Source organism: Delphinapterus leucas, chromosome 14 (genome assembly GCF_059928025.1).
Source record: "Delphinapterus leucas isolate spDelLeu-1000000601 "Yukka" chromosome 14, BTC_Dleu_Yukka2, whole genome shotgun sequence".
NCBI classification, from domain to species: Eukaryota; Metazoa; Chordata; class Mammalia; order Artiodactyla; family Monodontidae; genus Delphinapterus; species Delphinapterus leucas.
In genome coordinates this window covers 27,123,659-27,150,689 of record NC_143142.1, presented here as the reverse complement: position 1 = coordinate 27,150,689, position 27,031 = coordinate 27,123,659, and the positions used below count along the sequence as shown (strand labels likewise).

The window sequence follows — 27,031 nt, the reverse complement described above, 5'->3', positions numbered from 1 at the left end:
CGTCCATCGCCCTGCTACCAGGCCTGCTCAGCCTTCCCCTCTTCCTCCTCAGGGCCTGGGCCCAGCCGTTTGCTCTTAGGGTCGGATCTCGGAAGAAGGGACCTCGGGGAAAGGACCTCCAGGCGGCCTGCGCAGACCCCGCCGTGGAGCTGGGAGCCCCTGGCGGCGGGGGTAGGCAGCTCCTCTTTCCCTGGAGCTGTGGGTTCTGGACACGCCTGCCCTCCCGCCCTCGCTTCCCCCTTCTAACTCCCAGGCGAGTTAGTTTACTGATATGGTGCTGTGTGCCAGTGGGAGCCCGGTGGGGCCCAAGGCCGGGCACCTGGCTTTGCTTTGGGGCTGGCGGGGCCCCTGAGGAGCTGGGTGGGGGTGGGCCCCTGGGGCCCCGCAGCCAGGCAGGGAGGGGGCTCAGTGAAGGGAGTCTGAACCCAAGGGTGGAGGGGCTTCCCTGGGCCCTGAGTGGGAGGCGACCTACAGAGAGGCTTTGGAGGGCCCCGCCCACCCCCGGATGCCTGGAGCGCCTTCCCTGCTCGGCTCTGGCCCCTGAGTAGCGCCTCTGGGACTGACCTTTGGCAGCAGCAGTGGGGGACTGCTGTTCAGTGCCTGCTGTTTGTGACTTAAAAACAAGAAAAACACTAATGAAAACGATTAAAAACAAAACCAAAATAAGACTATGGGTAAACATCTAAATTTTTGTAAGAAAAATTAAAAATTAAAAAAACAACAAAGGAACCTCCTGTCTTCCGAGGCTCAGCTCTCTCCGTGAGCTGCTCCCATCGTTTGCTGGGTGTCAGAGGTGGCCCTCGGTGTGTGTCTGCTGTGTCCAGCAGGGTTTCAGCTCCGAGTCCCCAGGGTTGTTTTCCCACATGCGTCCTCTTTCTACACACAAAGAGGAGTGGGCTTGATCCTGGGTGGTTAGCTGGGTCCTGAGGCCTGGGGTGGAGTCCTGGCCAGTGGCTGGTCTTGGGCACAGGTGGGCCTCAACCAGGAGGGGTGATCCTGGGGTCTAGGACCCCACCCTCTGCTGGGGCCCAAGGGAGCCTCCGAGGTGGCCAGAGGCCCAACCACTTGGGGGCCTTGGGGCTGGAGCACCAGCTCAGAGCTGGGGGCACCTGTGGATTTAGGTGGATGCAAACCAACTCTGCTTCATCCCTTGCCAGCTGGGCACATGCAGAAGTGCTGCAGCTGGTCTGAGTCTACTCTCTCTTCCCCAAACAAGGCCGAGTGGGACTGGGGACGGTGCTTCCCCTCAGAGCCACACACGGGCCCCAAAAGGCTGGGCACTGGACAGACCACATCTGGCACTGCTGTAGGGCCGTGTCCACCTTCCCCAGCACCTGCTTGGTCGGAGATGGACCTGCAGGCTGGCTGACTGCCTTGTTCCGGTTTCCCAGGTGGGGCTCACCCCAGCCTGCAGACATCCCCATGGGGCTGTAACAGGTGCCCTCGGCCTGGCCACGGGAGCAGTACTGAGCAAGGCCGACCTCCGGCACTGCTGCGGCCAGTCTGCAGTGTTAGCATCTGGCCAAGGGGAGCAGCTTGTGTTTGGTGCAAAGCTGAAGGACACCAGGGGAAAGCAGCATCATCACAGTGGCTGAAAAGAAGCACTCAGTTCATCTCTTACCTAAATATTTAGATCTTTAATTTCTATTTTACTATCTTTTAAACATGATATTGGTATATAAGATTGTTAACAGATGATTTTAGTAAAGAAGTGGCATTTCATTCTTAAAAAGGAAGTGAAAGAACTCAGGAGTCCGAAGTGTGGGGTGAGTTGTTGGTTATGGTGCCATCACTGAGGCATTGCTGCCACCTGGTGACGGCAGACCTCAAGGGCAGGCTGTGTGAGTGCACAGCCCCAGTTCCCTGACTTCTGACTTCCTGAATCAGAAGACTGATGAATGCTGGGGGGTGGGGGTGGGGGTGTGACACTGTCATGGACACCACCTGCCTGAGCTGGCCTTTACAATCAGATACTTTTCCAGATTTACTGTAGTGATTTTGCAAGGTGAGCTGGTCGCGCTTGGGGTGGACCCCACACGCAGGGGCCAGCGCGGGCAGGCCTGGGCCTCGCAGGCCTTGAGGGTGTTGCACTGAAGACAGATGCACACACTGCAGACACGGGGCAGCTAGGAGTAGGGCCACCACACCCTTCAGAATCCAGCTTGGCCAGGGAGCTGGGGCAGGGTGGGCGGTCAAGGCTGTGCAGGGCTGCCCGGGCCCTTGTAGACGACCTTCTCCAGGCCATCCACCACCTGTGAGTACTCAAGGAACGAGCTGAAGTGCGTGCACTCGAAGCGGCTGTTCCCACGCACGTACTCCAGGAACTCTGGTGTCCCCGGACAGATGACGTTGTCGGCCAACAACACTGTCCCCTCCCGCAGCAGGCCACACTCCTGCAGGGACAGACGGACGGTTGGAGGAGGTGAGGGTGGCCTAACCTTGGGTCAGCCCTGCGCCAGCTCCTCACTGGCAGCAGCCACAGCAGGAAAGGGCTGTGCTGGGCCGGGGTCTCCTTGCTCCTCCTGCATCCTCAGTACAGCAGGTGCTTACTAAGCACTAGCTGGAAGTGTGAGTGGAGGAGGTGACGGGGCCAGGATTGGGAAAGCCACAGTGGTGACTAAGGCCAGTGGGTCCCTTGGTCACCGGGTGCCAGGAACACGGGGCTCCTCCAGGTCAGATGCCTGGTGCCCAGTGTGTGGGCTGCTGTCAGCGGTCACTGGAGGTTCAATCCGGCCTGACCAGGGTGACTGTTGGGGTGCAGAGATGGGGCACACCTCCCTACCCACCCACAAGCCTGGCCTGTGGGTCCACTCTGAGGCACCCCATTTCCACCAGCGCCTGGGCCCTGGGCAGCTGGCCAGTGTTCCGGGCCTGGGCTCTGCAGAGGGAGGAGCGGCTGGACCTCCTGGGTCCCTCTGCAGTCTCTCTAAGCTGGGGGAGGAGACGCTTAGATTACATCAAACATCAAGAGGAAATACCTCAAGAGGAAATGTTTGTCTGGGGGAGGGGGTGAAGGGACAGCCCAGTTCTGTTGGTAGCTCAGAGTTTTCTTTACATGATCATTAAATAAAAGTGAGGAAAAAAAAAAAGCAATCCCAAACACAGAAAGCAAAATCAAGCAAGGGCCCCAGGCGTTTCTTCAGTTGCCAGTTGCCAGCCGGACCACAGGGACAGACGGGCACCCCCTGGTGACTTAGGAATGCAAGGTCCACCGTGCAGCCCTCGAGTCTCCCTGGTGGTGACTGCCTCCCTTCCGGCCCATGGGCTGAGGGGGAGGCCAAGGTCCCTCAGGCCAGAGTGGAAAACACAGCTGTGAGATCAGTGAGGCTGGGACAACCCATGAGCCAGAATTTGAACAAAGTACCTCTATTGAATCATGGAGCGTTTCTCTTAGAAAAAGAAAAGGAACTTCCCAGCAATCTTGATGAGAAAGGGCAGCCTGGGAGCAGGCGCCCCCCCACCCCCGCCCTGCCCAGCCCCAGGAGGGCATCTCAGGTCTGGGCAGGAAACGCCCAAGGCGAGCTGGAGCTCATTCTGAAGAACGCAGGTGGACAAGGTGGGCTCAACAAGTCAGGCACTAAACCCACAAGTTACAGAGGAGGGATGCAAAAGCCGGGCCGCCCGCCCGGGGACAGAGCCCTGGAGAGTTCTGGCCAGAAGCCCACGTCCGAGTAAGACTGTGTGCTGGCGGCAGGGAGGGAACAGCATTCAGAGGACCAGAGCCGGGTCCACTGTTCCCTGACCCTCCCTCCTTCCGCCCAGGGTGTGGGCTGGGCTGAGACTCTGGCCACTGTGTGGCTTCTGTCTGTCTCTGGCTCTGGGGGAAGCCAGCTGCCCTGCTGGGAGGACACCCAAGCAGCGTGTGGAGAGGCCCGAGCAATGGGGGACCAGGGCCGCCTCGAAGCAGCTCCTGGTCTGAACGGCCACCTTCCCTGCCAGCCCCTCACCCCAACCCAGGGGGAGCAGCCAGGCCCAAGAAGAGCCCAGCTGCAGGGCTTCAGAGTGCACGTTCCCAGTTCACAACTTTTCTTCTTTTGAGATAATTACCAGCTTTGAACAAGTGGCACTGAGAAAACTATTAGTTTCTTAGTTACTAAGGGCAATATTTGCTGCTTTTCTATCAATGCAGGCCCCGTAATTATCACACACCCCAAAGCTGCTGAAACCTCCCCTCCCGGTGACGCAGGCCCAGCTGCTCAGTTGCCCAGATGTGCTCCCTGCAGCCGCCCCCGCTCTGGCTCGAGGGCCTCTGTGCCAGCCCCCCACTGCCACCCGTCTCAGCCAGCACAGGTCCCCGTGCAGCTCCTGGTCTGGGTCCCCTGCACCGCCACCCCTCCCCACTCCACACAGCCAACAGGATCCCTCCGGAAGACAGGTCTAGCCTGCCCTCACCTGCCTGAAGCCCTCCTCCGTGCCCTGCCTGTGCGGTCAAGCCCTCCACACACAGCCCTGGCCCACTGTCCCCACCCTGCCCAGTCCCAGACCATCCTGCACCCTCTCACACACACCCAGCCAGGGCTGGTTCCTTCTCGCCACGTCCAGGCACCAGGCCCACGACACCCACGCCAACACCACTGGTGCAAGGTCCTGCCCGGCCCCAGCTATGGCTCAAGCAGCCGTGCCCCCCACGTCCACAGTCCCCCTGTGCCGGGTGATGCCCGGCCTGTGGGGGAGCTGAGGTGGGCGAGCAGGGGACTGACAACGGTCAGCCCCATGTGGCTGCCAGGCTGGAGGCCGTGGTGGGGCAGAGCGTCCCCAGCTGCTGTGTCCCCTTGACCGCCCGGGAGGGACAAGGTGGTGGTCATCAATATTGAGCTCCACTCACCTGGGCGCGAGGCAGCCCCCTGGCTACCACGTGGTGCCGGAGGAGCAGCTGGCACTGAGGCTGGACAGCCTGGGGGTGGGCACGGGGGCGGGGCGCAGGGGGCGTACAACAAGGAGTCTGGGGAGGAAGGCGGGCAGGAGACGCGTCTTTCCCTGGCCAGCACCTGCCACCCAGTCAGGAGAGCCACGTGGCCACTAGGCTGCCTCCCTCTTGCCTCCCCAGCCCAAGCCCTTGCAGCCCCAGGTGTTCACCCCTCCCAGCCACCCTGGCACAGGCTGCCCTGCGCAGGGATCCCCCTTCCTCCAGTCTCCACCCCACCCAGGGCCCCGCACTCCCCTCCATGTCCTAAATGCAGGCAGGCTGGCCCAAGCCTCCCGGGCCCCCAGGGCCGCCCTCGGCAGGGCCCACTCCGGCCAGGCGGGCGCAAGGCTCCTGTCAACTATGAATTGGCATTTTCCATCGGCACTTACCATCTGCCTCTACAAGGATTAAGTCATTTACTGCTGCAGCTGCTGGTCAACACCCCCTGGAAGGAGCTCAGGTAGAGAGCTAAGGTAAGGCCCTCTGTGCTCTGGGAAAAACTGGCAGAACAGGTCTTCAGATAGATATTTTCAGGAGAAGATTTTATGAGCCCAATTCTTGTATCTCCTTGTATCTAGAAAAACACTAGTCATCCTTCATGGTGATGACTGCTCCTCGTGACTAGCAGAAACATTTGGCAAAAAAATATGCACTCGATTGCATGTACTCCCCCTTCACCAAAATCACATACATACTGACCTTCCCCCCCTACCTCTTTGGAACAGTTTCTCAGAGCTATCGGGGGTCCTGTCTCCCAGGCTGCAGCTCTCATGTGGCCCCAAATGAAGCTTAACTTGCTACTCTCACATTGTGCAATTTTTTTAAAGTAGACACTCACCTCCAGGAGGAGCATGTCTGGCAGGTACCGGTCCTTCCAGTGATCGAGGAAGACCATGTCCACAGTGTCCACGTCATATTTCTTCTTCAGTTGGGGGATGATGTCCTCGGATGCCCCGACGACAATGGTCACCTGGAACAACAGACCCCCACCCGGACCCCTGAGAGTCCAAGTGGCTTCTGGGAGACAGGTTCCTGCTCTGCCCCTCCCTCTGGGGGCCTTGGGGTCTCCTGCTCTGTGGACCGGGGCTGTGGGCCAGCTGGGTAAATGTGGCCTTGAGCCGCCAGGTTGTGGCCCAGGCCCTTCCTGCCCTCCTGGCCCCTGGAGCCTGTGTCCACATCTGTCACCCTAGGAATGGAGCCGCACCCTGTCCTGCAGGCCTGCGAAGTCCACCATCTGCTGGGTGATGGCGGCGTAGTCAGGGTTGAGCTCAATGGTGAGCAGCCGGGCACCGGGCAGCAGCAGGCGGGCCATTCGCACGGCCGAGTAGCCACAGTAGGCACCCAGCTCCAGCAGCACCGAGGGACGCTGCTCCCTCAACACGGCGTCCACGATCTGGCCTACGGAGGGGAGTGGGGTGAGCAGGCAGGGGGTGACCCACCCCAGTCCTGGCCCATCTCCTTCCTGACTGAGCAGCAGCCCCTCCCAGTGCCTGGCCTCTCAGGCCTCTGCTTTTGTACACGTTGCTCCCTCTCTTTTCCACCATTCCTCCCTGCCCCCAACTCGTCCTAACCCAGAGCTGCCCCCTGTGGAAGCCCCCAGACGTGACAACCACTGTCCAGCCCCCACTCTGCCCCCAGGCTGCACCCAGAGCCTCCCTGGCTCCCTTGAGCTGGACACTGTCAGAAGGTTCAAGGGGGCTGGACAGTGGCTGTCATGTCTGTCCCCAGGGCCTGACTCCAGGGGGTGTAGTGTGGCACTTGCCTGTGCCCCAGGCTGGAGTCCAAAGGTCAGGAGGCAGCCCAGGGGGCCTGATGCCTGTGCCTGGCAGAGTCCAAGAGTCTCCATACACCGTCAGGCCCAGCCAGGACAGCCAGGGACCCACTGCCCACCCTGTGCTGACACCTGGCTCTGCCTGACGGCCTGCGAGTGCAGGGCCCACGTGGAGACTCTGCTCTTGCCTCTGACTGGTGATGGGCCTGGTGATGGCAAGGGGCCCCCTGAACAGCACCTCCTGGAGGGGGTGTTTATCAAATGTCCCACCCTCCCGTGGGGACAGTGACGTGGGCATCGGGGCTCTGCACAGCCCCTGACCCTCACCTGTGCCGGTCGCACTGCCCACCTTTCTTGTCGCCCACGTTCATAGCCCACTCCTTCTGCGAGCAGTAGGCGTCGATGGCGTCCAGCACGCTCTGCGGGTCCCCGGCCACAGCGTGCTGCAGCACATGGCGCAGAATGCGCTGCTCCTTGCTGTTGCCCATGAGGAGGTTGCGGACGGGGTGCAGGACAAGCTCGTTCCAGCCAATGATGAACAGGCCCCAGAGTCGCAAGGCCTGCAGCAGCCACAGCAGCGCCAGCAGCACCAGGCCAAGGGCGCCAGCTGCCAGCAGCAGGGATGGGGCCTCCAGCATCTGTGATGGGGCAATGGGCGGGGTTCTACCCGGCGGGACTCCTGGGAGCACGTGGTCACCACGGTGTTAGTAACCTGCCCTCCTGGCTGACCCACGCTCTCAGTCTGGGGGTGCTGCCACTGCCACCCCCCCGCCACCCCCCTGTGCTGATGGGGGTACAAGGTTCAAGAGGCCAGCCACATGCCTGGTGGCCAGCTCCAGGTGAGCACAGCCACAGCCCTGCCCACCTGCAAACCACTTCCTGCTGGGGCTGCGTCCTGGGGTCGGGAGCGGGTGTGTCTGGCTTCCCCCAGCCCCGTGGCTTCCCAGACAGCCCTGACAAGGGACACAGCTGGCCTGAGGCTTGTTTACACAGCACAGGGAAAGCCAGCCTCATGCACAGCCCCCTTGGGCACTCACACTCGGGACAGTCCAGGAGCTCGTGTGGCCCTGTGAGTTTCCAGAGAAGGACACAGGGAGCCCCCAAGTCAGGCACACAGGGCACAGCCCATTGGCTCTTCCGTAGGGGACAACCACACAGGGCCAGTCTGTCCCCTCTTCCCCTTTGAGGAGGAAGGCCACCCTGCCACCCACACCACAGTGGGAGCGAGACAGGCCTCCCCCTGGCAAGTGACCCTTTGGGCAGGTAGCTGGGGTCCCAGTCAGATGAGGGGCCCGGGGCCCCTGAGACACAGCAAGGCTGAGCTGGCACAGAGCAGAGACCTTAAAATGGAAAAGGATGAAAGACAGAGGAAGGTGGGAAGCTTCCATCGGGGCTTGCAGTCGCGCAAGGGTCATGCACAGGAAGGGGCCACACAGGACCCCGCTCCCCGAGAAGCTCCCATTGGGAAAGGCACATGGGAAAGCGGGCAGGCCAAGGATCTTGGAGGGGAGACCCCTCGAGGACAGCTCAGGGCTCCAAACCCCAACGCCCTGGACCACGAGGAGGGGGCCTGGTGGGCAGAGCAGGGATGAATAGGGGAGCATGGACACCCAGATGTCTGAGTGGTCTCAGGCCACATGGCCTATTTACACCAGGCACAGTGGGCACGTGGTCAGCAGGTCAGAGTCTGCACACACAAAGACCCAGGTGGGGCCCACGCCCTGCTCTGCTCCCAGGCCACTGACCAGACCTGCCTCCTCAGACGGCTCTGCCCCCCACGCCCCTCCTCTGAGCTCAGCAGCAAAGCAGATGGAATTTGTGTGGGGTTCTCCTGCCTTTAGGTAATTTAAGCAGGAACCATAACCTGAAGGTGACCAGAGTCCTGGCACGTGGGCCCCTCCCGGAGGCCGGCCTGGCCCTCAAGTGAGAGCAGAGAGGCAGTGAGACATAGCCTGGAGTATCCCCCAGTCCGGACACCAGGGACAGCCTCCCTGGTTTCCCTGGTCCTGGCACTGCCCTGCAGGCTAAGGAGGCACATGCCCCATGGGGCAGGACGCACCACCACCCAGGAGGCAGGTGGGGGAATCACAGGGGAGGCGCCGTGGGTTAAGGCACAGCGCTTTCTTCCAGGGACAGGTGACAGGACTCAACAAGGAGGGGCCGAGTGGCCTGAAGTGACCAGAACGGCTCACTGTGCTCCTTTCTGCGGGCTTAGGAGCCCCTAACCACACCTGTGTTGCTTTATGTATCATGACTATCTTCACTAGTGGTGGTGAGATGTTGGATCATTTTGATTTATTCTCTGGGTTGATGAAAAAAACTAATAAATGTTACACATAAATATCAAAAATAAGAAGGAATATTCCGGGGACTTCTCTGGAAGTGGCTAAGAATCTGCCGGCCAATGCAGGGGACACAGGTTTGTGCCCTGGTCTGGGAAGATCCCACATGCCGCGGAGCAACTAAGCCCGTGCGCCACAACTACTGAGCCTGTGTTCTAGAGCCCGCAAGCCACAACTACTGAGCCCATGTGCCACAGCTACTGAACCCCACGTGCCTAGAGCCCGTGCTCCGCAACAAGAGAAGCCACCGCAATGAGAAGCCCACGCCCAGCAACGAAGACACAACGTGGCCAAAAATAAATAAATTTATTTTAAAAAAATAAAAAGAATAAAGCCACTGAAGGAAGCCACACTTGGAGGAAGCGCTTCAGGGCCGTGGAGAACCCTCTGTGGGGAAACAAAACATGGAGGGCCCCTCTTGTTTCAGGTCTTCGTACCCAAGTGTCTTCTGCTCTGCCCTTCCAAAGAGCCACGGTGAGGTCACTCGGTATACCCAGCGGTGGCCTTGGGACCCTAGGATCCCAACACCCTGCTTGGCTCTGGGCCCAGGGTGGGAGATAAAGAGCCCCAGTTACCCTGAGAGGAGGACAAAGGGGCCGTTGGCCAGAAGGTAAGAGCCGATGACCGAGGGGCACCCTCGAACCCTCTGTTTCTGTGTGTCCTAAACATGCATGATGGAAGGTTTTAAGGGGCTTGCAAAGTGCACTTTCCAAACATGGTTCCCGACCGCAGTGAGGGGAAGGGGCAAAGCTCTGTGCAGGATGCTGTGTCCTGTTCCTGGTGGCTCTCGCCTCAGGACAGGGGCAGTCCTGGGAGAGGCTGCCGTGGAGATCCGGTTTTGCTGAGGAGGCTGGACCTTCATGAGGCCTCCACAGGTGACACATTGAGCATCATGATAGCGAGAGGGAAGTTGAGGGAGACACAGATAAATGAAAAGACATCCCATGTCCATGGACTGGAGACTTGACATTGTCAGGATGTAAACAGTGCTCAGCGTGACCCTCACATACAATGCCACTCTCACCAAAAAAGTCCAATAGCATTTTTGCAGAAATAGAAAAATCCATCCTAAAAGTCATATGGAATCTCAAGGGACCTACAATAGCCAAAACAATCTTGGAAGAGAACAAAGTTGGAGAACTCACACTTCCTAATTTCAAAACTTGCTGCAAAGCTATAGTAATTAACACACTGTGGTACAGACACATAGAACAAACGGACAGCACTGAGAGGCGGGAAACAAACCTTCACGTCTATGATCAAATGATTGTTTTACAAGGTGCCAAGACCACTCCATAGGAAATGGTTCTGAGACAACTAGGGTTCCACCTGTGAAAGAATGAACTTGGACCCTTACCTCACACCATATACAAAACTAACTCAAAATGCATCCAAAACCTAATTTTAAGAGATAAAACCATAAAACTCGTAGAAGAAAACGTAGGAGTAAATCTTCATGACCTTGAATTTGGCAATGGATTCTTTGATATGACACCAAAACCACAGGTAACAAAAGAAAAACAGATAGACTTTCATTAAAATTAAAAACTTTGTGCATCTAAGGACACTATCTAGAGAGCAAAGGACAACCCAGGGGATGGGAGAAAATATTTGCAAACCACATATCTGATGAGGGTTTAAAATGCTGAATATATATAAGAATTCCTACAACTCAAAGACAACAACCCAGTTAGAAAATGGGCAAAGGACATGAATAGACATTTCTCTAAAAAAGATACACCAACAACCAATAAGCACACAAAAAGGTGCCCAACATCACTAGTCACTAAGGAAATGTAGATCAAAGCCACAAGGTACGACTTCACACCAATTAGGATGACTTCCCCAAAAAAAGGGAACATAATGAGTGTCGGCGGGGATGTGGAGAAATCGGAAACTCGTGCACGGCTGATGGGAACGTAAGACGGAGCAGCTGCTGTGGAAAAAAGCTGGTCGTTCCTCAAAATGTTAAATATAGAGTCACCATATGACCCAGCAATTCCACTTCTGGGAGTGGACCCAAGAGAAGTAGGAGCAGGGACTGGAACCTGCACTTGTCCACCCACGTTCTGAGCAATGTGAGTCACAGCAGCCGAGGGACGAACGAATGGAAACGGACGAACGGACAAAGTGTGGTCTATCTGCACACTGGGGCATCACTTGGCTATTAAGATGAATTCAGCCCTGATTCATATCCCACAAGGAAGGAAGTGCTGACAGCCTGCTACATCACGGATGGACCTAGAGGACATTATGCTCAGTGATATAAGCCAGACACAAGGGGATAAATACTGAATGTTTCCACTCATATGAAATACCTACAAGAAGCAAATCCACAGAGACAGAAAGCAGAACAGAAGTTGCCAGGGGCTGGGGAGGAGGAGGGTAATTACTGCTGAAGGGGGACAGAGCTTCTGCCTGGGATGATGAGAAAGTGCTGAAAATAGCGGCAATGGTTACACAACTATGTGAATGCACTTAATGCCACCAAACTGTATGCTTAGAAATGGTTAAAATGGTAAATTTTAACTTATGTATGTTTTACTACAGTAAAAACAGTGGAAAACCAAGAAAACAAGCCACCTTGTTTCTGGTCCTCCCTATTCCAAAAAGAAAAAGGGACACACCACTCCTCACTAGGAAGCAGGATCCAGAAAAAACAGCCCAGCTCCCAGTCTCTCTGTCCTCTGGCCACCTGCCCCCTGAGACTGGGTACCTGGGGGCAGCCTGCTGCCCGCCCACAGTGCACACTCACCCCCTTCTGGGAGGAGGGGAAGGCCTTCTTGTCCTGAGCTTCCTCCGACACTTCCAGTGTATGTACATACCCTGCATCCATCTCCCCAGAGACAGCACGTGGACCCGGGTGAGGGGCAGGCCCTCTCTCCCAAAACCACTACAGCAACAGCCCACCCCGCAAACCTTCCTTATTATAAGCCCGTTATTTTTATGGCTGCGTTGGGTCTTTATTGCTGCTCACAGGCTTTCTCTAGTTGCAGTGAGCAGAGGCTACCCTTCGTTGCGGTGTGCAGGCTTCTCATTGGGTGGCTTCTCTTGTTGCGGGGCCCGGGCTCTAGGCACATGGGCTTCAGTAGTTGTGGCTCGCGGGCTCTAGAGCGCAGGCTCAGTAGTTATGGCACACAGGCTTAGTTGCTCCGCGGCATGTGGGATCTTCCTGGACCAGGGCTCGAACCCATGTCCCCTGCATTGGCAGGGTGCTTCTTAACCACTGCACCACCAGGGAAGTCCCAAGCCCGTTCTTAAGTGTTCTCCCTGCAACCCCCAAACCACGCCCTCCCTCATCTCCTATCACCACTTATCCTCCTGGAGATAATCCCCCTAAGGGCCCAATGCAGACACTGGCCAGGGCCCTGGCCCCCCTCAGACCCAGGTGGGGACCGGTATTCAGGGCACGGACAACCAGAGCCATGGGATCTTCAGTCCCGGGGTTCCAAGGCTTGTCTGAAAGGTCCATCAAGACACTGGGAATGCCTCTGGCCCCTCTGCAAAGAGCTGAATGTGCTGTGGCACCCGGGTGGCCCTCCCCGTCTGGAGAGCAGCAGACGCCTGGGCCTCAGCCACACTCGTGGGGAAGCCGGGGGAGGGCCATATGGCACTTGTGTGGGGGCTCCAGGAGCCACACAGGGCCGGCCAGCCTCCCGGAGAAAGGGCTTGAGGGGCGCAGCGTCCCCAGAAGGCAGGCCTCAGAGCACAGGCAACAGTTGGGGACAAAAGGGTGGGTTGGCCAGGGTCCTTGTGAACGGGGTCCAGGGGCTGGCTGCCCAAGCTGGGGGTCTGCCGGGGACACGCAAAGCTGTGCGCTCAGGCACTGCCCGTGTACACCCCGTGGGACGCGGAGGCCCAGGGACCACAGGCTCATCTCCCTTCCTTGTGATTCTGGCTCCAGACATGTCCGCAGACCACAGTGAGGACAGGTGCTGCCCCTGAAGCAGGGGGCAGGGGAAGGCCAGGGCACCTCCTGGGCTGGAGTCCCTCCTGGCCCTTGGGGGCCACTCTGCTCCTCCCTGGGGACTCCCTGCAGCCCCGCTGACGGAGCAGCACTCGGGCTGCCTCTGCCCACTTCCTCCTGGTCGACACAGCATCCTTGCTAAGGATAAGGTGGTCTTGAGTGGCTCCCCTTCCCACTCCCTCCTCCCCCAGCCCCTGCCTCCTCTGCCCTCTGTCCCTTCCCAGCATTTTCCCTACCCTCAGCCCCTAAAATCCCCCAGCCCCTGAAACCTTGGGCCCTGCCCCACTGGGGGCTCTCAAGGGACTCAGGGACCCTGGAAAGCAATCACTTGAGGCTGAAAAGGAAAAAAAAGTGAATTGGAAACATTTAGTCTACGCCTCCCTACGTATATATCAGTGAAGAAAAAGTCTTAAAGGTGTCCCCACAGATGCTGGTGGGAAGCTTTAAGGCCTCATGTGGAACAGGTAATTAGCCTGCCCCACCTGCCACAACATGATTCAGATAAAAATATAAAACGAAGCAAAGACAAGGTCCAACTCTTATATAAACTAGTGAGTTTTATATAATTGTATTTATGCTTGACGCATAGCTAAAATTTTTTTTAAAGAAAACCATCTCTGTTTGCATCTGTCTGTATGTTTATGTAAGATTGTATGTTTTTATATATATATATGATATTTCCCTACCTCCAGATGGTATTACCAAATCAGGTTATAAAATTCCTTAAAGGAGTTCTATCCTAATTGGCTTCGAGAGGAACAAGCACTTACATAAATTAAATCTTCCTAAAACTCCCGAAATATAAGAACCAACTCAACTGTTTTTCCCGTAATTTGGTAAATCTTTGCTAAATAAAGTTCCCGTAATTTGGTAAATCTTTGCTAAATAAAACTAGTTTAATATTGTTCATTTCATAAAACAGGTGTATCTTTAGAGTTGTCAACATTAAACATAGTGCAAATATACATTTTTATTCTACTTGGTTTACTGGTCAAATAGCTAATATTTTATCCACTAGACATTTAAGATTCTACACATAAGTTTGATTTTAATCAAATCTAGTCACTATTCTGACAAACTTTATTTCAATAATAATTGTGTTTTATAATGTGTCTGCCTAAAAACAGTTTCCAAAATCTTTTTGGTAACTTGCAACCTTAGAGTTATGCCAAGTTAAGTTAAATAACAGATATTCATCGAATATCTAAATAATTTCTAAATAAGATAAAGTGTTGAGGATTTCCCTGGTGGTGCAGTGGTTAAGAATCCGCCTGCCAATGCAGGGGACATGGGTTCAAACCCTGGTCCAGGAAGATCTCACATGCCGCGCAGCAACTAAGCCTGTGCACCACAACTACTGAAGCCCGCGCGCCTAGAGCCTGTGCTCAGCAACAAGGGAAGCCACCGCAATGAGAAGCCCACGCACCGCAGCGAAGAGTCGCCCCCACTCGCCGCAACTAGAGAAAGCCTGCACACAGCAACAAAGGCCAAACACAGCCAAAAATAATTAATCAATCAATTAATTAATTAAAAAAGATAAAGTGCTGAAACATTCATTATTAGGCATAAGTTTATATACTTTTGGCTTCTCATGTTTGTATGATACAAAGAAGCTAAAGACATTTGGGTGTGTTAATAAACATATTCTTGCCACAGTTAAACAATTTGTACTGTCAAAAGCATCTACGTCCAGATTACGAGATGTTATATTCATAAAATTTGCTAATCTGCTACAGAATACTGGGATATGACAGACAATTTGCAATTGCCTACTTCCTAGTTTTCTCTGTAAAATAAAGGTTGCTAATGGTTAAAAATTATAATCAATGTGTGAGAATAAAACTACTACTAGATACAAAGCAAAGGGAAACAACTTGGTACACAAAGTTGGAAAATAGGATATGTTCTTCTGTGAAAAGTATGCAGAGAATGTCGGATGTGTTTTTGTTAGGGAAGGAGAGTCGTTTTGTCCTCAAGTAAAATAAAAAAGAGGGAAACAAACCTGAATGGACATAGAAAGTGGTGGAAGCTTTGTGGAAAAGGAATTTTGTGTTGTGAGGTTACAGCTGGCTAAGGTTAAATGGATTTGTATACAAAGTTTTCTTAAATGAGCTTTACCATCAATAGCATACTGATACAAAACTAGAGCTTGGTTTCCTCTCTGTTAAAATGAGATTTCTTGGATTATTGGTCTGCTTTTAATAAGAGATTGTAAAAGGTTTCTCTCTACCTTTTGAATAATCTTCCTAGGAAAAAAAGCTGTGTCTTAAAATAATTCCCTGTACCCCTAGTTGCCACTCGGGAGAACTGAGTGTCCCCCTGGTCAAAATCCCAGGTCTGCAGTCCTGTTTCCTCCTGTTCCTACTTGTGAGCTCCCGTATTGTCACTTGGTTAAGGAGATAACTGAGTCTTGTTCTGCAGTGAGCTGGGATCCTATTTAATCAAGTGTTCAAACCTCCTGACATTTGGGACAACTCCGTCTTCCCCAAATCAATCCTAAATGAAGTCTGGATCTCAAAATGGCTTTGGGATTTCCCAGAGGGTCCTTGGAAAATCTCAGCGGTTTGTACTTTTACCTTGTAAAAGAAGGGATGTTAAAAATAATTAGGTCTGTCTGTTATGGTAAACTGCATGGGAAGCACTGTCAAATAAGAAGAGAATCTTAACTTTCCATATGTTATATTTGTACAGGTAAACGCTATTAATATAAATATTTTAGAAATTTTGCTTGCTTTCCATATGTTCTGGTATAATGTTATCACTCATAATTATAGTTAATATTTAAAATGGTGTGTATGTTACAGAAACACCCAAATTTCCTTGTCAATTGTGTTTTTATGATGACCTCTCGTCAGTTTTTTTTTTTTGGTTTTTAGTTTTGGGTGTGTTGGGTCTTTGTTGCTGTGCATGAGCATTCTCTGGTTGCGGCGAGCGGGGGCTACTCTTTGCTGCAGTGCACGGGCTTCTCATTGCAGTGGCTTCTCTTGTTGCGAAGCACAGGCTCAAGGCGTGCGGGCTTCAGTAGTTGTGGCATGCGGGCTCAGTAGTTGTGGCACGCAAGCTCTAGAATGCAGGCTCAGTAGTTGTGGCGCACAGGCTTAGCTGCTCCATGGCATGTGAGATCTTCCCGGACCAGGGCTCGAACCCATGTCCCCTGCACTGGCAGCCGGATTCTTACTGCACCACCAGGGGAAGCCCCTCTCATCAGTTCTTTAACCACAGCCATTTTAAGTCTTTTGTCAGCTGCAGGTAACTTTGTTTCACTCTGATGTTTCTCCAAAGCATTTGTAATCAGCTACAGGCCAGGGGGCTTCATCCTCAACCAAAAGGGCCTGCCTCAGAGACCTGCGGAAGGACTGGGCAGGGACCTCGGGCAGCGCCATCCCTCTGGACTAAGGATCAGAACCCAGAACCCAGAACTCTAGTGGAGAAACCCATGGGCCCAGGAACTGCTCTCCCAAGATCAAGCAGAACGAAAACTAACTACATGACACAATGTTCATTGCAGCTCTATTTACAATAGCCAGGACATGGAAGCAACCTAAGTGCCATGGACAGATGAATGGATAAAGAAGATGTGGCACATATATACAATGGAATATTACTCAGCCATAAAAAGAAACGAAATTGAGTTATTTGTAATGAGGTGGATGGACCTAGAGTCTGTCATACAGAGTGAAGTCAGAAAGAGAAAAACAAATACTGTATGCTAACACATATATATGGAATCTAAAAAAAAAAAAAAAAAAGGTTCTGAAGAACCTAGGGGCAGGACAGGAATAAAGACACAGACGTAGAGAATGGACTTGAGGACACGGGAAGTGGGAAGGGTAAGCTGGGACGAAGTGAGAGGGTGGCATGGACATATATACACTACCAAATGTAAAACAGATAGCTAGTGGGAAGCAGCCACGTAGCACAGGGAGATCAGCTCGGTGCTCTGTGACCACCTAGAGGGGTGGGATAGGGAGGGTGGGAGGGAAATGCAAGAGGGAGGAGATACGGGGATGTATGTATATGTATGACTGATTCACTTTGTTATAAAGCAGAAACTAACACACCATTGTGAAGTAGTTATACTCCAATAAAGATGTTAAAAAAAAAACAACTAACTACATGAGACTAAGTAAACTGACAAAGCATGATTATAATTTTTATGGCTTCTGTTTAGAATACTGTAGGCTCTTTTCTTTTTTACGAGTTATTTATTTTTTAAATTATTATTAACTTGGTTGTGCCAGGTCCTAGTTGTGGCAGGCCAGCTCCTTAGTTGCAGCTCGAGGGATCCTTAGTTGCGGCTCACTGGCTCCTTAGTTGTGGCATGAGAACTCTTAGTTGCAGCATGCATGTGGGATCTAGTTCCCTGACCAGGGATCGAACGCAGGCCCCCTGCATTGGGAGTGCTGAGCCTTATTCACTGCACCACCAGGGAAGTCCCTTGTTGGCTTTTTAATGTCCCATTTTCTGGATATTAGAGAAAAAAAAAAAAAAACTTTCCCTTTTCTCTTAAGCTGTCTATGACTCATAACAATCTAGTAAGTTATACTTCTGTAAACAAAATTGAAGCATTTGTTTTTCTCTGCACCTGATCCCTCCAAAAATCAGAAACTATTATTGGGTATCCTTATTTTCATGGCAATATAGTTATTTGCATAGGTTTAATAAGACTCTGTCTTCTTTGTGATAGGACATAACTGAAAACGTTGGTTGTATTACCAAGGAATGTCATGTTTGAAAATGACACATGGATTCAGCTATGACCAGACGGTTCTAAGGAACTGCAGTCACTTTATGGAACCAAGGCTTAAAAAGCCCTCTGGGAAAACCCAGCCTGGTGCTGGGCATCCAGGGTCCCCAGTCTCCCAGGGAGCGAGGAAGGTCGCCTCCTACAGGCCTAGGAACCCTGGGATATTGGGGGAACCTTGAGCAGAGAGGAGTTCACTCGAGTCTACAGGTGAATTCTGCTGGCACTTTCTTGACTTCCTAGTCTTGGAAGCTTTTAAATGTCCAATCTGAGATTCCCTGCAAAAAATTCCACGAGGCAAACTTTAAAAGGGCTGTGTGTCAACCATTATTCTTGCTGCACTTACATAAAGAATCAGCCCAAATCTAGTGAGACCGGAGCTGTTTTGTAAACAAGAATAATCTTACTTTATCTTTGATTAAAAATGGAAGTGACTACAGACAGAAATTTTGTCTCAGTGGAGAAAATAATACACCTTGTGGGTCATCAGAGTCCAGTCCTGTCTGTTGCCTTTGAGGTTTTATTATCCACCTGTTCGCTGGACTGCACTGCCAACCTACACATTTGTTAGCATTCAGCAGATCCCCAGGCCTTTCCATTTCCTTCAATATCTGATACACCTCTCCAAATATCAATTTTTCCCATTTTCCTCCCTCTCTCCTGGTGTGACTGCCCAGACCCATCCTGGTACTCAGGTGTCGTGTAGCTGCCCTTTTCCTCCAGGGTCTGAAAAAGCCCTGGAAGTTGAAGGGAGATAAGGTGGCAGGAACTTCAGAGAACCGGTCACCACTGCCCATCACATGTGGGCCACTGCGTGAGCCCACTGGGATGCCCACGTCTCCCGGGCTCTGCTGCGGATGGAAGTAGCCTTGCCTGCGACTCTGAGGTCTCCACGTCACCACAAACATTCACAGGCAAACCAGGAAATCTAGTGGACTGCCACCACAGCCTCACTCCGCCACCTAGAGACTTGAGAGCTCAACGTCTAAAATCTTCTCAACTGGCCGGCCTCAGGACTCGAAACCCGGGTTTACTGTTGGCTCCGACCATTCACTAAGGAGACGCTCCCTGACAGAACCCAGCCAGGCCCCTCTGAGCCCTCTTCTCCAAGAGGCCTCCTGTAAAGACTGGTACAAACACTGACTGCGTTTCACAGCTAGAGGCCACTTCCCTACAATGCCCTGGCCCCCCACGGTGCCCACCTGACAAGCTCATCGCTTCTAGCAACACCGCCCAGCTTCTGCAGGAGGGCAGGAGTCCAAATCCAGTTGGCAAGCTCAGGTGGGAATCACATGGACCCACGCCTCTTCGCACTTTTTGTATTTTCCACCCCCTGAGTCTCGAGCCCCGATGCCCCCCCACCCACACTTAAAAGGCCCAGTTGCCTCTGAGCAAGTTTGGAGGGTGCTGGGGTCTTTCCCCAACTGTGCCATTACCAATGTCCTCTGTGTTTATCTGACCCACTCTCCTGGCAAGCCCCTCGGACCCCTCCAGTAGTGGAGGCAGCAGCGTGCAGGAATCCCACTGTTCAAAACTCAAAGGCTGGTCTGGGGCAGGTCGGGGCCCAGGCTTCCCCTTCCTGGTAGGGCCACCATTCCCACAAAAGGTAAGGCCCCAGGGCACCCCGGGGCCTGCCAGAGCTGCCAGTTGGCTGAGCCCCTCGCCCAGGCCCCCACAGTTCTCCCTCTCCGAGGGCCCAAGGACAGTCAGACCCTGACTCTGCAACCCATTCCCATGGCCAAGCCCTCCCAGAAACCACCACGCCTGGGGTCGGGGTCTCCAAGCCCTGTGGTGGCCTCTGTGCCCAAGTGGACTTTCTCTCTGCAGCACGACTCCCCCTTCCTCCACCAGCCTGGTGCCACCGCCCCCACCCATGTCAGGAGACCCCACCCCTTGTCCAGAGAGCCCCTCACCCCAGGTCCTGGGACCCAGCCCCCCAACACCCACCCCCCCAACACCCACCCCACCTAAGGTCTAGAGACTCCACCTCATGTCCGGAGACCCACTCCAGATCCGGGGACCTCGCCACCCTAGGTCCCGGGACCCCACCCCAGGTTGAAGGCCCCCTCCATATCCGGAGACCCCGCCCCAGATCCGGGGACCTGCCCCCCTATTTAGGGTCCGGAGACCCCCCCCCCACCTCACCTCCGGAGACCCACCCCATGTCCAGGGACATTCCCCGCCCAGGTCGGAGCCCCCCGGATCCGCCCCCCATTCGAGGCTCCTCGCCCCGGGTCGGAGCCCCTCTCCCCGTCCGGACCCCGCCGCCGGGTGGGCCCCTAGCCGCGCGCACCAACCTCTCGCGTCTCCGTCGGTCGTCGGCGCAGGCAGCGCGGCGGGCAGCCCGACCCGGCCGAGGCCCCACGCGGCGGCGGCGGCTATGGCGGCGCTGCTGGGACCTGCTGGGCGCTTCCGGTGGCGCGTGCGGGCGGTGCCGGGCGGAGCGCGGGGCGCGGCAGGTCTGCGGGGCGCGGGCTGGCGGGCGCGGGATCGGGGTCCGCGCGGGGAGGCGGGGCGGGGGGCAGGGGCCGGAGGGGTCCGCGCCGGCGCCCTTTCCCCGCGGGGAACAGCGCGGGGAGAGTGGCCGCCTCCCGATCCCCCGGCCCAGCATTACCTGTGGTCCCGACGGTGGCTCATCTCCCGAGGTCACCAGGTTTCGCGCCCTGCGCACCCCACTAGCCAGACCTCCCACCTCCTCCCCAAGGCCCCGTGGGCGCACACAGCAGGTGCTCAATAGACGCACGTGCAGGGAATCAAGGAGGGGACGCTGAGTCCGGCGGTCTGCGCTCTGGGTGCCATGGGGGAGCGGAGCACACTGCTGGTCCTCCTGGAGCCACCAAGGGTCATGGACCAAACCGGACAGCAATCCGATGACCGCAAGTGCTGGGCCTGCTAGGGTCCTGAGCACCGGCTGGGCACACAGGGCGTGTGTGGGGTGGGGTGGGGTGGTGGTTCCCGGTTGGGGGGCTCCCTCAGAGCTGGCCACAGTGCCACCATATCTGCCACCATAGTGTGGCCGGTCCCACGCATGACAACATGCTCCCCACCACATCCCTGCAGGGACCATCCCCCAGACCCTACCCCTGGACTGCCCCACAGGGAGTGAGTGCTGAGGTGCTGGAGCAGGGACAGGGGGAGGGCTCCTTCACGGATAGGGTGCTGTGGGAGGAATATTGGCAGCCCTGGCCAGCTGTGTGCCACCCTGGCCTTGGGGAGCAGGGCTAGGTAGCCCTGCGGAGTCTGGGGAGGCGGTCACCAGCTCCTGAGGTGGGGACGGAGGGCTGCTCTTGGTGGCTTTGCTGGCCCCTGGGCCCCCCTTGCTGCACGTGTCAGGCAGGACCTTCACGATTAAAGCCCTCAGCCCTCATGCTGCAGCTGCTGTGACAGCCCAGACCATGCAGGCTGGCAGAGGCCATGCACCCAGAGTTCTGCCCCCACGCTCAAGGGCAGAAGGGGGACCCCCAGGGCCAGGGTGAGGAGGAGCCAGTAGGGCCTGGGGACGGTGCCAACACCTAGTCAGCAGGGTCTGATTTTGAGCCTCAGCCTCCACTTCAGCCCCGGAGCTCCTGATAGGAACATGCCTGCCCCATCCAGGCAGGGGGGTGGCAGAAGTGGCCCCTGAACAGGAGCCAGAGTGACCATGATGCTGGTGTCACCTGTCCCCTAACCCCTGCTGCCAGCAGAGAGCGAGCAGGGGGGACAGCTATGCGGACGCTCCCCCAGGTGGCTCCCGAGGTGGCCAGCGGCCTGTGGGTTCACGGGGGCCTCCACCTCCCCAGAACGCTGTTCCCGAGGCCTCGCCGTCCTGGCGGGGCTCCGCTATTTTCAGGCCCCGTACCAGCCGCTGAGTTCAGGGAGGAGCAGAAAAGCAGAAGAGGGTGGGCTCAGGACACAGGGGCAGACACACCTTCCCGGCTGAGCCCCTGCATGCGGGGAAGGGAGCCAGGCTGTGAGGTGCCCCAGGGTACCCCATAGAGTGCACGGGTGCGTCCCCAGCTGACACCCTAAGGGCAGCAGCCGCCCTGCCCGTCTTGGGGTCCTTCAGAGTCCTTCCTCCTCCACAGGCTACCCAGACCCCCCAGGTGTTTAAAGGCAGATATCCTGCAGTGGAGCCTACAGAGGCCCCATGGAGGCCTCTGCCAAGTGCTTATCAGACAGAGAGGGCTGCTGGGCGTGCACGTGGGGAGAGCCCACCGCCAAAGATAAGCCCACAATCCACGCGGCCAGCTGCTCGCGCTGCCCTCTGCCTGATAGAGTGGGGCTGTGGGGTGACACAGCCGAGACCCTGTAGTGGCGGCAGGAGGGATGGGCATCTGCCATGGAAGGTAGGGATATTCTCCTGGTCAGAGCCTCCCTGAGCAGCGGATATGAGAGAGCACCTGGATGCAGCCCCTAGCTGCCTTGACCTCCCCGCCTCCCTCCCCACGTCCTGATGATCTTCTGTTATTTCTTCCTCCCTCCACGGGGAGCAGGCCGGAGCCTGGTGCTGAGGGTCCCCAGCTCGGGGCTCTCACAGGTTGGCCACACCTAAGGACACACCTGCCCTTGCCGTCCCCCTGCTTCAGTCGTCTCTGGCCTGCCTTCTGTGCCAGCATTTACAGGAGACGGATAGCGGCTTCTGCAGGGAGGAAGGACTCCAGCGGCCTGTATGCCGGGGGCAGGGGTGGAGGGTGCAAATGGCCTCCAAGGAACCCAGAGGCGTTTCAGAGCCGCTGTTCTGCCAGGCCCTGCCGGGCAGTGAGAGAGGCCAGGCCGTGTTGCCCAATGCAGGGGCCTCCCTTGTTCTCCCTCACTGGTGACAGAGGGTGACCTTTACAACGGAAAGACAGGTGGAGTCAAGACAAACGTTTTAATCCCGTGTCTACTAGAACGTTGGGTGAAGTTGAGTTCAGGGCAGTCCTGCCAGTTCAATTACCTTCCTGATGTGGGGAGGTGGGGACTACACCCCTGCCAGCCTCACCTGCTTAGTCTCGGGATCTGGGCAGACAACATGCACCCCGTCATTGCCTCCTGCCTGCTGGGGGATGTGTGGTCACCCCATACCATCACAGGACGGGACTTCGTCCTGGACCCTGTACCACATTGGAAACTGTGGCCTCCTGGGATCGCGCCCCAGGCTGCTCCTGGTCCTTCCTTCTCAACGTCTCCCCCTCACCCCTGCAGGGCGGCAATGCTATGACCTCCTGGTGATTGGCGGGGGATCCGGCGGCCTAGCCTGTGCCAAGGAAGGTACGTGTCCTGTGTCCTGCATCCCGCCAGCATGGCAGGGCCTCCGGGCTTCCGGGTCCCCTGGGGAGGGCAGTGGTGCTCTCCGGGCTGGGTGGGGATCCCCCTGAGCAGCCACGAGCTGAATGCATTGTCTCTGCAGTTGGCCCACTCCTCCCCGCTGCAACCCCAGACAACCACTGATCTGCCTTCTCTCATTGTAGATTAGTTTGCATTTTCTAAAATTCTGTCTAAGTGAAATCATGCTGTGTGTATTCTTACTTTCCGAGCTTCTCCCACCAAGCACAATTATTTGGAGATTCATCTGTGTTGCTGTGTGTATCTAGAGTTCACGCCTTTTCATTACTGATAAGTATTCCACTGTATGTCTAGACCACGTTTGGTTGGTTCATTCGCCTGTGGATTGGGTTGTTCCAGTTTTTGGCTGTCGTGAACAGTGCTGCTATGAACATTCATGTGTGTGTGTGTGTGTGTGTGTGTGTGTGTGTGTGTGTCTTTGTGTCTTTGTGTGGATGTGTGTTTTAAATCTCTTGGATAATCTCCTAAAAGTGGAACAGCTGGGTCATGTGGTGTATCTCTCATTTAGGTATTTTTTCATTTCTTTCAGCAATATTTTGTCATTTCAATATACAGGTCTTCCACATCTTATGTCAGATTTATCCCTAGTGTTTCATATTTTTAAAACAGCTTTACTGGGCTTCCCTGGTGGTGCAGTGGCTGAGAGTCCGCCTGCCAATGCAGGGGACACGGGTTCGTGCCCCGGTCCGGGAAGATCCCACATACCGCGGAGTGGCTGGGCCCGTGAGCCATGGCCACTGAGCCTGCACGTCCGGAGCCTGTGCTCCGCAATGGGAGAGGCCACAACAGTGAGAGGCTGCATACCGCAAACAAACAAACAAACAAACAAAAAAAACCCAGCTTTACAGAGGTACAAATCACACACCATACAGATCATTCATTTAAACTGCCTATCTCGGTGGATTTTATATTCACAGTTGTGCAACCATCACCACCACCAATTTCAGAACATCTCATCACCCCCAGGTACTCTGTACCCACTGGTAGTCACCTGTCTCCCTCCCCTCCTCAGCACCAGGCTACCACTAGTTTCCTTTCCGCCTCTATGGACTGGCCTGTGTTCTGGATGTTTCATAGAAACGTGTGGTTTTGCTCTCCCTCAGCATGATGTTTTTAGTGTTCATCTGTGATACAGCGTGTGTTAGTACTTCGTTCCTTTTTTAGGGCTGAATAGTGTGGATGAACCACATTTTGTTTATCCACTTGTCCGCTGGTGGATGTTTGGGTTATTTCTGCTTGGGGCAGTTATGAGTAATGCTGCTCTGAACATTCCTGCAGGTTTTGTATGGACGTGTGCTTTTATTTCCCTTGGGCAGATTCCCAGGAGTGGAATTGCTGGGTGATAGGGTAGCTCAAGGTTTAACCTTTGGAGGAGCTGCCAGACTATTTTCCAAAGTGTCTGCACCATTTTATATTCCCACTAGGAAGTGTGGGGTTCGAATTTCTCCACATCCTCGCCAGCACCTGTTACTGTCTTTTCTATCGTAGCCCATCCTAAGTAGGTGGGAAGTAAGTAGTATCTCATTGTGGTTGACTTATATTTCCCTCATGGTTAATGGAGCATCTTTTCATGTGTTTATTGGCCATTTCTATATTTATGGAGAAATGTCTATTTAGAACCTTTGCCCATTTTTAAGTTCGGTTGTCTTTTCATTATTGAGTTATGAGAATACACACACACGTATATTCTGGATATTAGATCCGTATCAGATGCATAATTCTAAATTACTTTCTCCCATCCTGGGGGTTATCTTGTCACTTTCTTGATGGTGTCCTTTGCAGCACAAAAGTGTTTAATTTTGATGAAGTCAGTTGATCTGTTGTTTCTTGTGCTTTTGGTGTCACATCCAAGAAACAGCATCCCAATCCAAGGTCACAAAGACTTAGGCCTGTTTTCTTCTGAGAGCCTCACAGCTTCAGTTCTTACATTTAGGCCTTTGGTACATTGTGGATTAACGTGCAGACGTGGTGAGGTCATTGCCTCCGGGTTTGAGACATGCACCTTTCCATGTCACGGTCCCCCTTCAGGTGACACTCTCCCACCAGTCACGTTCCACTTCTACATGTTACAAACCCCACAGCACATTGTACAATTTTTGTTTAAACAGTGATCTTTTTTTTTATACTGATTTTTTTTGTTTGTTTTTATTTTTATATATTTATTTATTTCGTTGCATTGGGTCTTAGTTGTGGCAGGAGGGCTCCTTAGTTGTGGCTCGCCGGCTCCCTAGTTGTGGCACGCAAACTCTTAGTTGCAGCATGCACGTGGGATCTAGTTCCCCGACCAGGGAACGAACCTGGGCCCCTTGCATTGGGAGCGCAGAGTCTTAACCACCGCGCCACCAGGGAAGTCCCTAAATATTGACCTTCTGAAGAGATTTCAGTGATAAGGAAAAAGCTAACACATCTGCCCATGTGGTTGTCATTTCTGGGGCTTCCGTTCCTTTCTGTGGATCTGAATTTCCACCCGGCATCATTTTCCTCCTACTGGAAGGACGTCCGTGAACATTTCTTGTCGTGTGGCTCTAGGGGTTATAAATTCTTTCAGCTTTTGTGAGTCTGAAGACATCTTTACTCTGCCTTCATTTTAAAAAGATATTTTCTCTGAGTATAGAATTCAAGGGAACAGTACAGCTGGCCCTCTGTATCCACAGGCTCCACATTCACAGATTCAACCAACCACAGATCAAAAAAATATTTTTTAAAAAATTCCAGAAAATTCCAAAAAGCAAAACTTGAACTTGCCGCATACTGGCAACTATTTATCATTTACACTGTATTTACAACTACTTACACAGTGTTAACGTTGTATTAGGTGTTATAATCTAGAGATGATTTAAGGTAAAGGTTACTGCAGATGCCGCACCGTTTTCTATAAGGGACTTGAGCATCTGGCAGCTCCGGGTTGTCCCAGAGCTCATGAGAGCTCTTGCCATTGTGGATAGTTTCTATTCCTGTTTTCAAATTCACTAATAAAAGAGTGTGCGATGTCTACTTGACCATGAACCCCACTCGGTGCAGTATTCATCTCTACAGTTCACCTTGGGTCCTTTTTTCTATCTTCCATGTTACTTCTTGACTTTTTGAACATGTGGAATACAGTTAAAACACCTGTTTTACTTTTTTCCCCACTAATTCTGACGTTGATGTCAGTTCTTGGTCAGTTTCCATTGACTATTTTTCCCTTTAAGGGCTGTATTTTCCTGCTTCTTGGCGTGCCTGGTAATTTTTGTTTGAGTGCCAGACACTTTGGACTTTACCTTGCTGGTTTCTGGATATTTTTATCTTCCTAGAAATATTTCTGAGCACGTTCTGGGATGTAGCTACAGACAGTTTGATCTTTTTGAGACTTCTGCTTACAATTTGGTAGGCGCTCTGGCGCTGTGCCCAGTCTGGGGCTAATTATTCTCAACTGCTGAGGCATGACCTTCCTAATGCTCACCCAGTGCTCCAGGAGTTAACGTTTCTCCAGGCTGGCTTCTGGGAGCAGCACTGTCCCGGCCTTAGGTACTTTCCCCTCTCTCTCCTCTGTCCCAGGAACTCTCAGCCCGAGAGCCTGCTGGGCCCCCTCCATGCTGTGTCCTGCAGACTCTCTGGTCGCGGGGCTCACTTCGTCCCTTTCCTGTCTCTCAGAGATCGCTGGCCTTTGTTTTCGTTTATTCAGTTTCTTGAAACCATTATTTCGCGTATTTTGTCAGGATTTTTGGTTATTTTGAGCAGGAGGCTAACTCTGGTCCCTGTTGCTCCATCCTGATCAGACCTGGGAGCCGGGCGTTGGTATGTCTGAGGTGTCCCCTTGGCCGGAGACTTCAAATCAAGCACTGGGATCCCATCTTGATTCAGTTGAATGAAATGGTTTTGTTAATGAAGACTTCTAAAATTTGGTTCTAATCTTGGTAGCTGGTAGCCATGAATCAAGCATGTTCTGTAGTGTTTCAAACACTCGTGGGCTCGTGACATACAAGTGGGGCGTGCCCTCGGGGCCGTCACGGCCAGG

The 27,031-nt window shown here is 54.0% G+C and overlaps 3 protein-coding genes across 15 annotated transcripts in view; 2 read left to right on the top strand and 1 right to left on the bottom strand.

Annotated features, from left to right (window-relative positions):
* Nucleotides 1-864, top strand: part of ARVCF (ARVCF delta catenin family member) — a 36,659-nt gene extending 35,795 nt beyond the window's left edge. The window contains exon 18 of the mRNA XM_022551459.2: nt 53-864. The gene's annotated coding sequence lies outside the window, so the exon portion shown is untranslated. The remainder of the gene's footprint in view (nt 1-52) is intronic.
* Nucleotides 240-20,155, bottom strand: COMT (catechol-O-methyltransferase). 9 transcript variants are annotated; one of them, XM_089894855.1, is made up of 5 exons: nt 7,027-19,601; nt 6,111-6,304; nt 5,745-5,876; nt 5,296-5,480; nt 240-876 (listed from the first exon to the last, which is right to left on the bottom strand). In XM_089894855.1, the coding sequence occupies exons 1-4, from the start codon at nt 7,313-7,315 to the stop codon at nt 5,319-5,321; spliced, it is 777 nt and encodes a 258-aa protein (XP_089750981.1). In that variant the 5' UTR covers nt 7,316-19,601; the 3' UTR covers nt 240-876; nt 5,296-5,318. The 9 variants fall into 9 exon arrangements, with proteins under 9 accessions (XP_089750981.1, XP_089750983.1, XP_089750984.1 ...); XM_089894857.1 differs by having other exon boundaries at nt 5,296-5,406; nt 7,027-19,598; XM_022551476.3 differs by lacking the exons at nt 240-876; nt 5,296-5,480 and adding exons at nt 2,075-2,393; nt 20,028-20,155 and having other exon boundaries at nt 7,027-7,315.
* The window catches only part of TXNRD2 (thioredoxin reductase 2), a 34,758-nt gene continuing 27,822 nt past the window's right edge, over nt 20,096-27,031 (top strand). For 3 of the 5 annotated variants that reach the window (XM_022551467.3, XM_022551469.3, XM_022551468.3), the window contains exon 1: nt 20,439-22,959. In XM_022551467.3, the coding sequence (XP_022407175.2) occupies nt 22,653-22,959 (307 nt within the window). In that variant the 5' untranslated portion in view covers nt 20,439-22,652. Of the gene's footprint in view, nt 20,190-20,438; nt 22,960-27,031 lie in introns of those variants that run through there. The other 2 variants (XM_030764300.2, XM_022551466.3) reach the window with 2 other exon arrangements.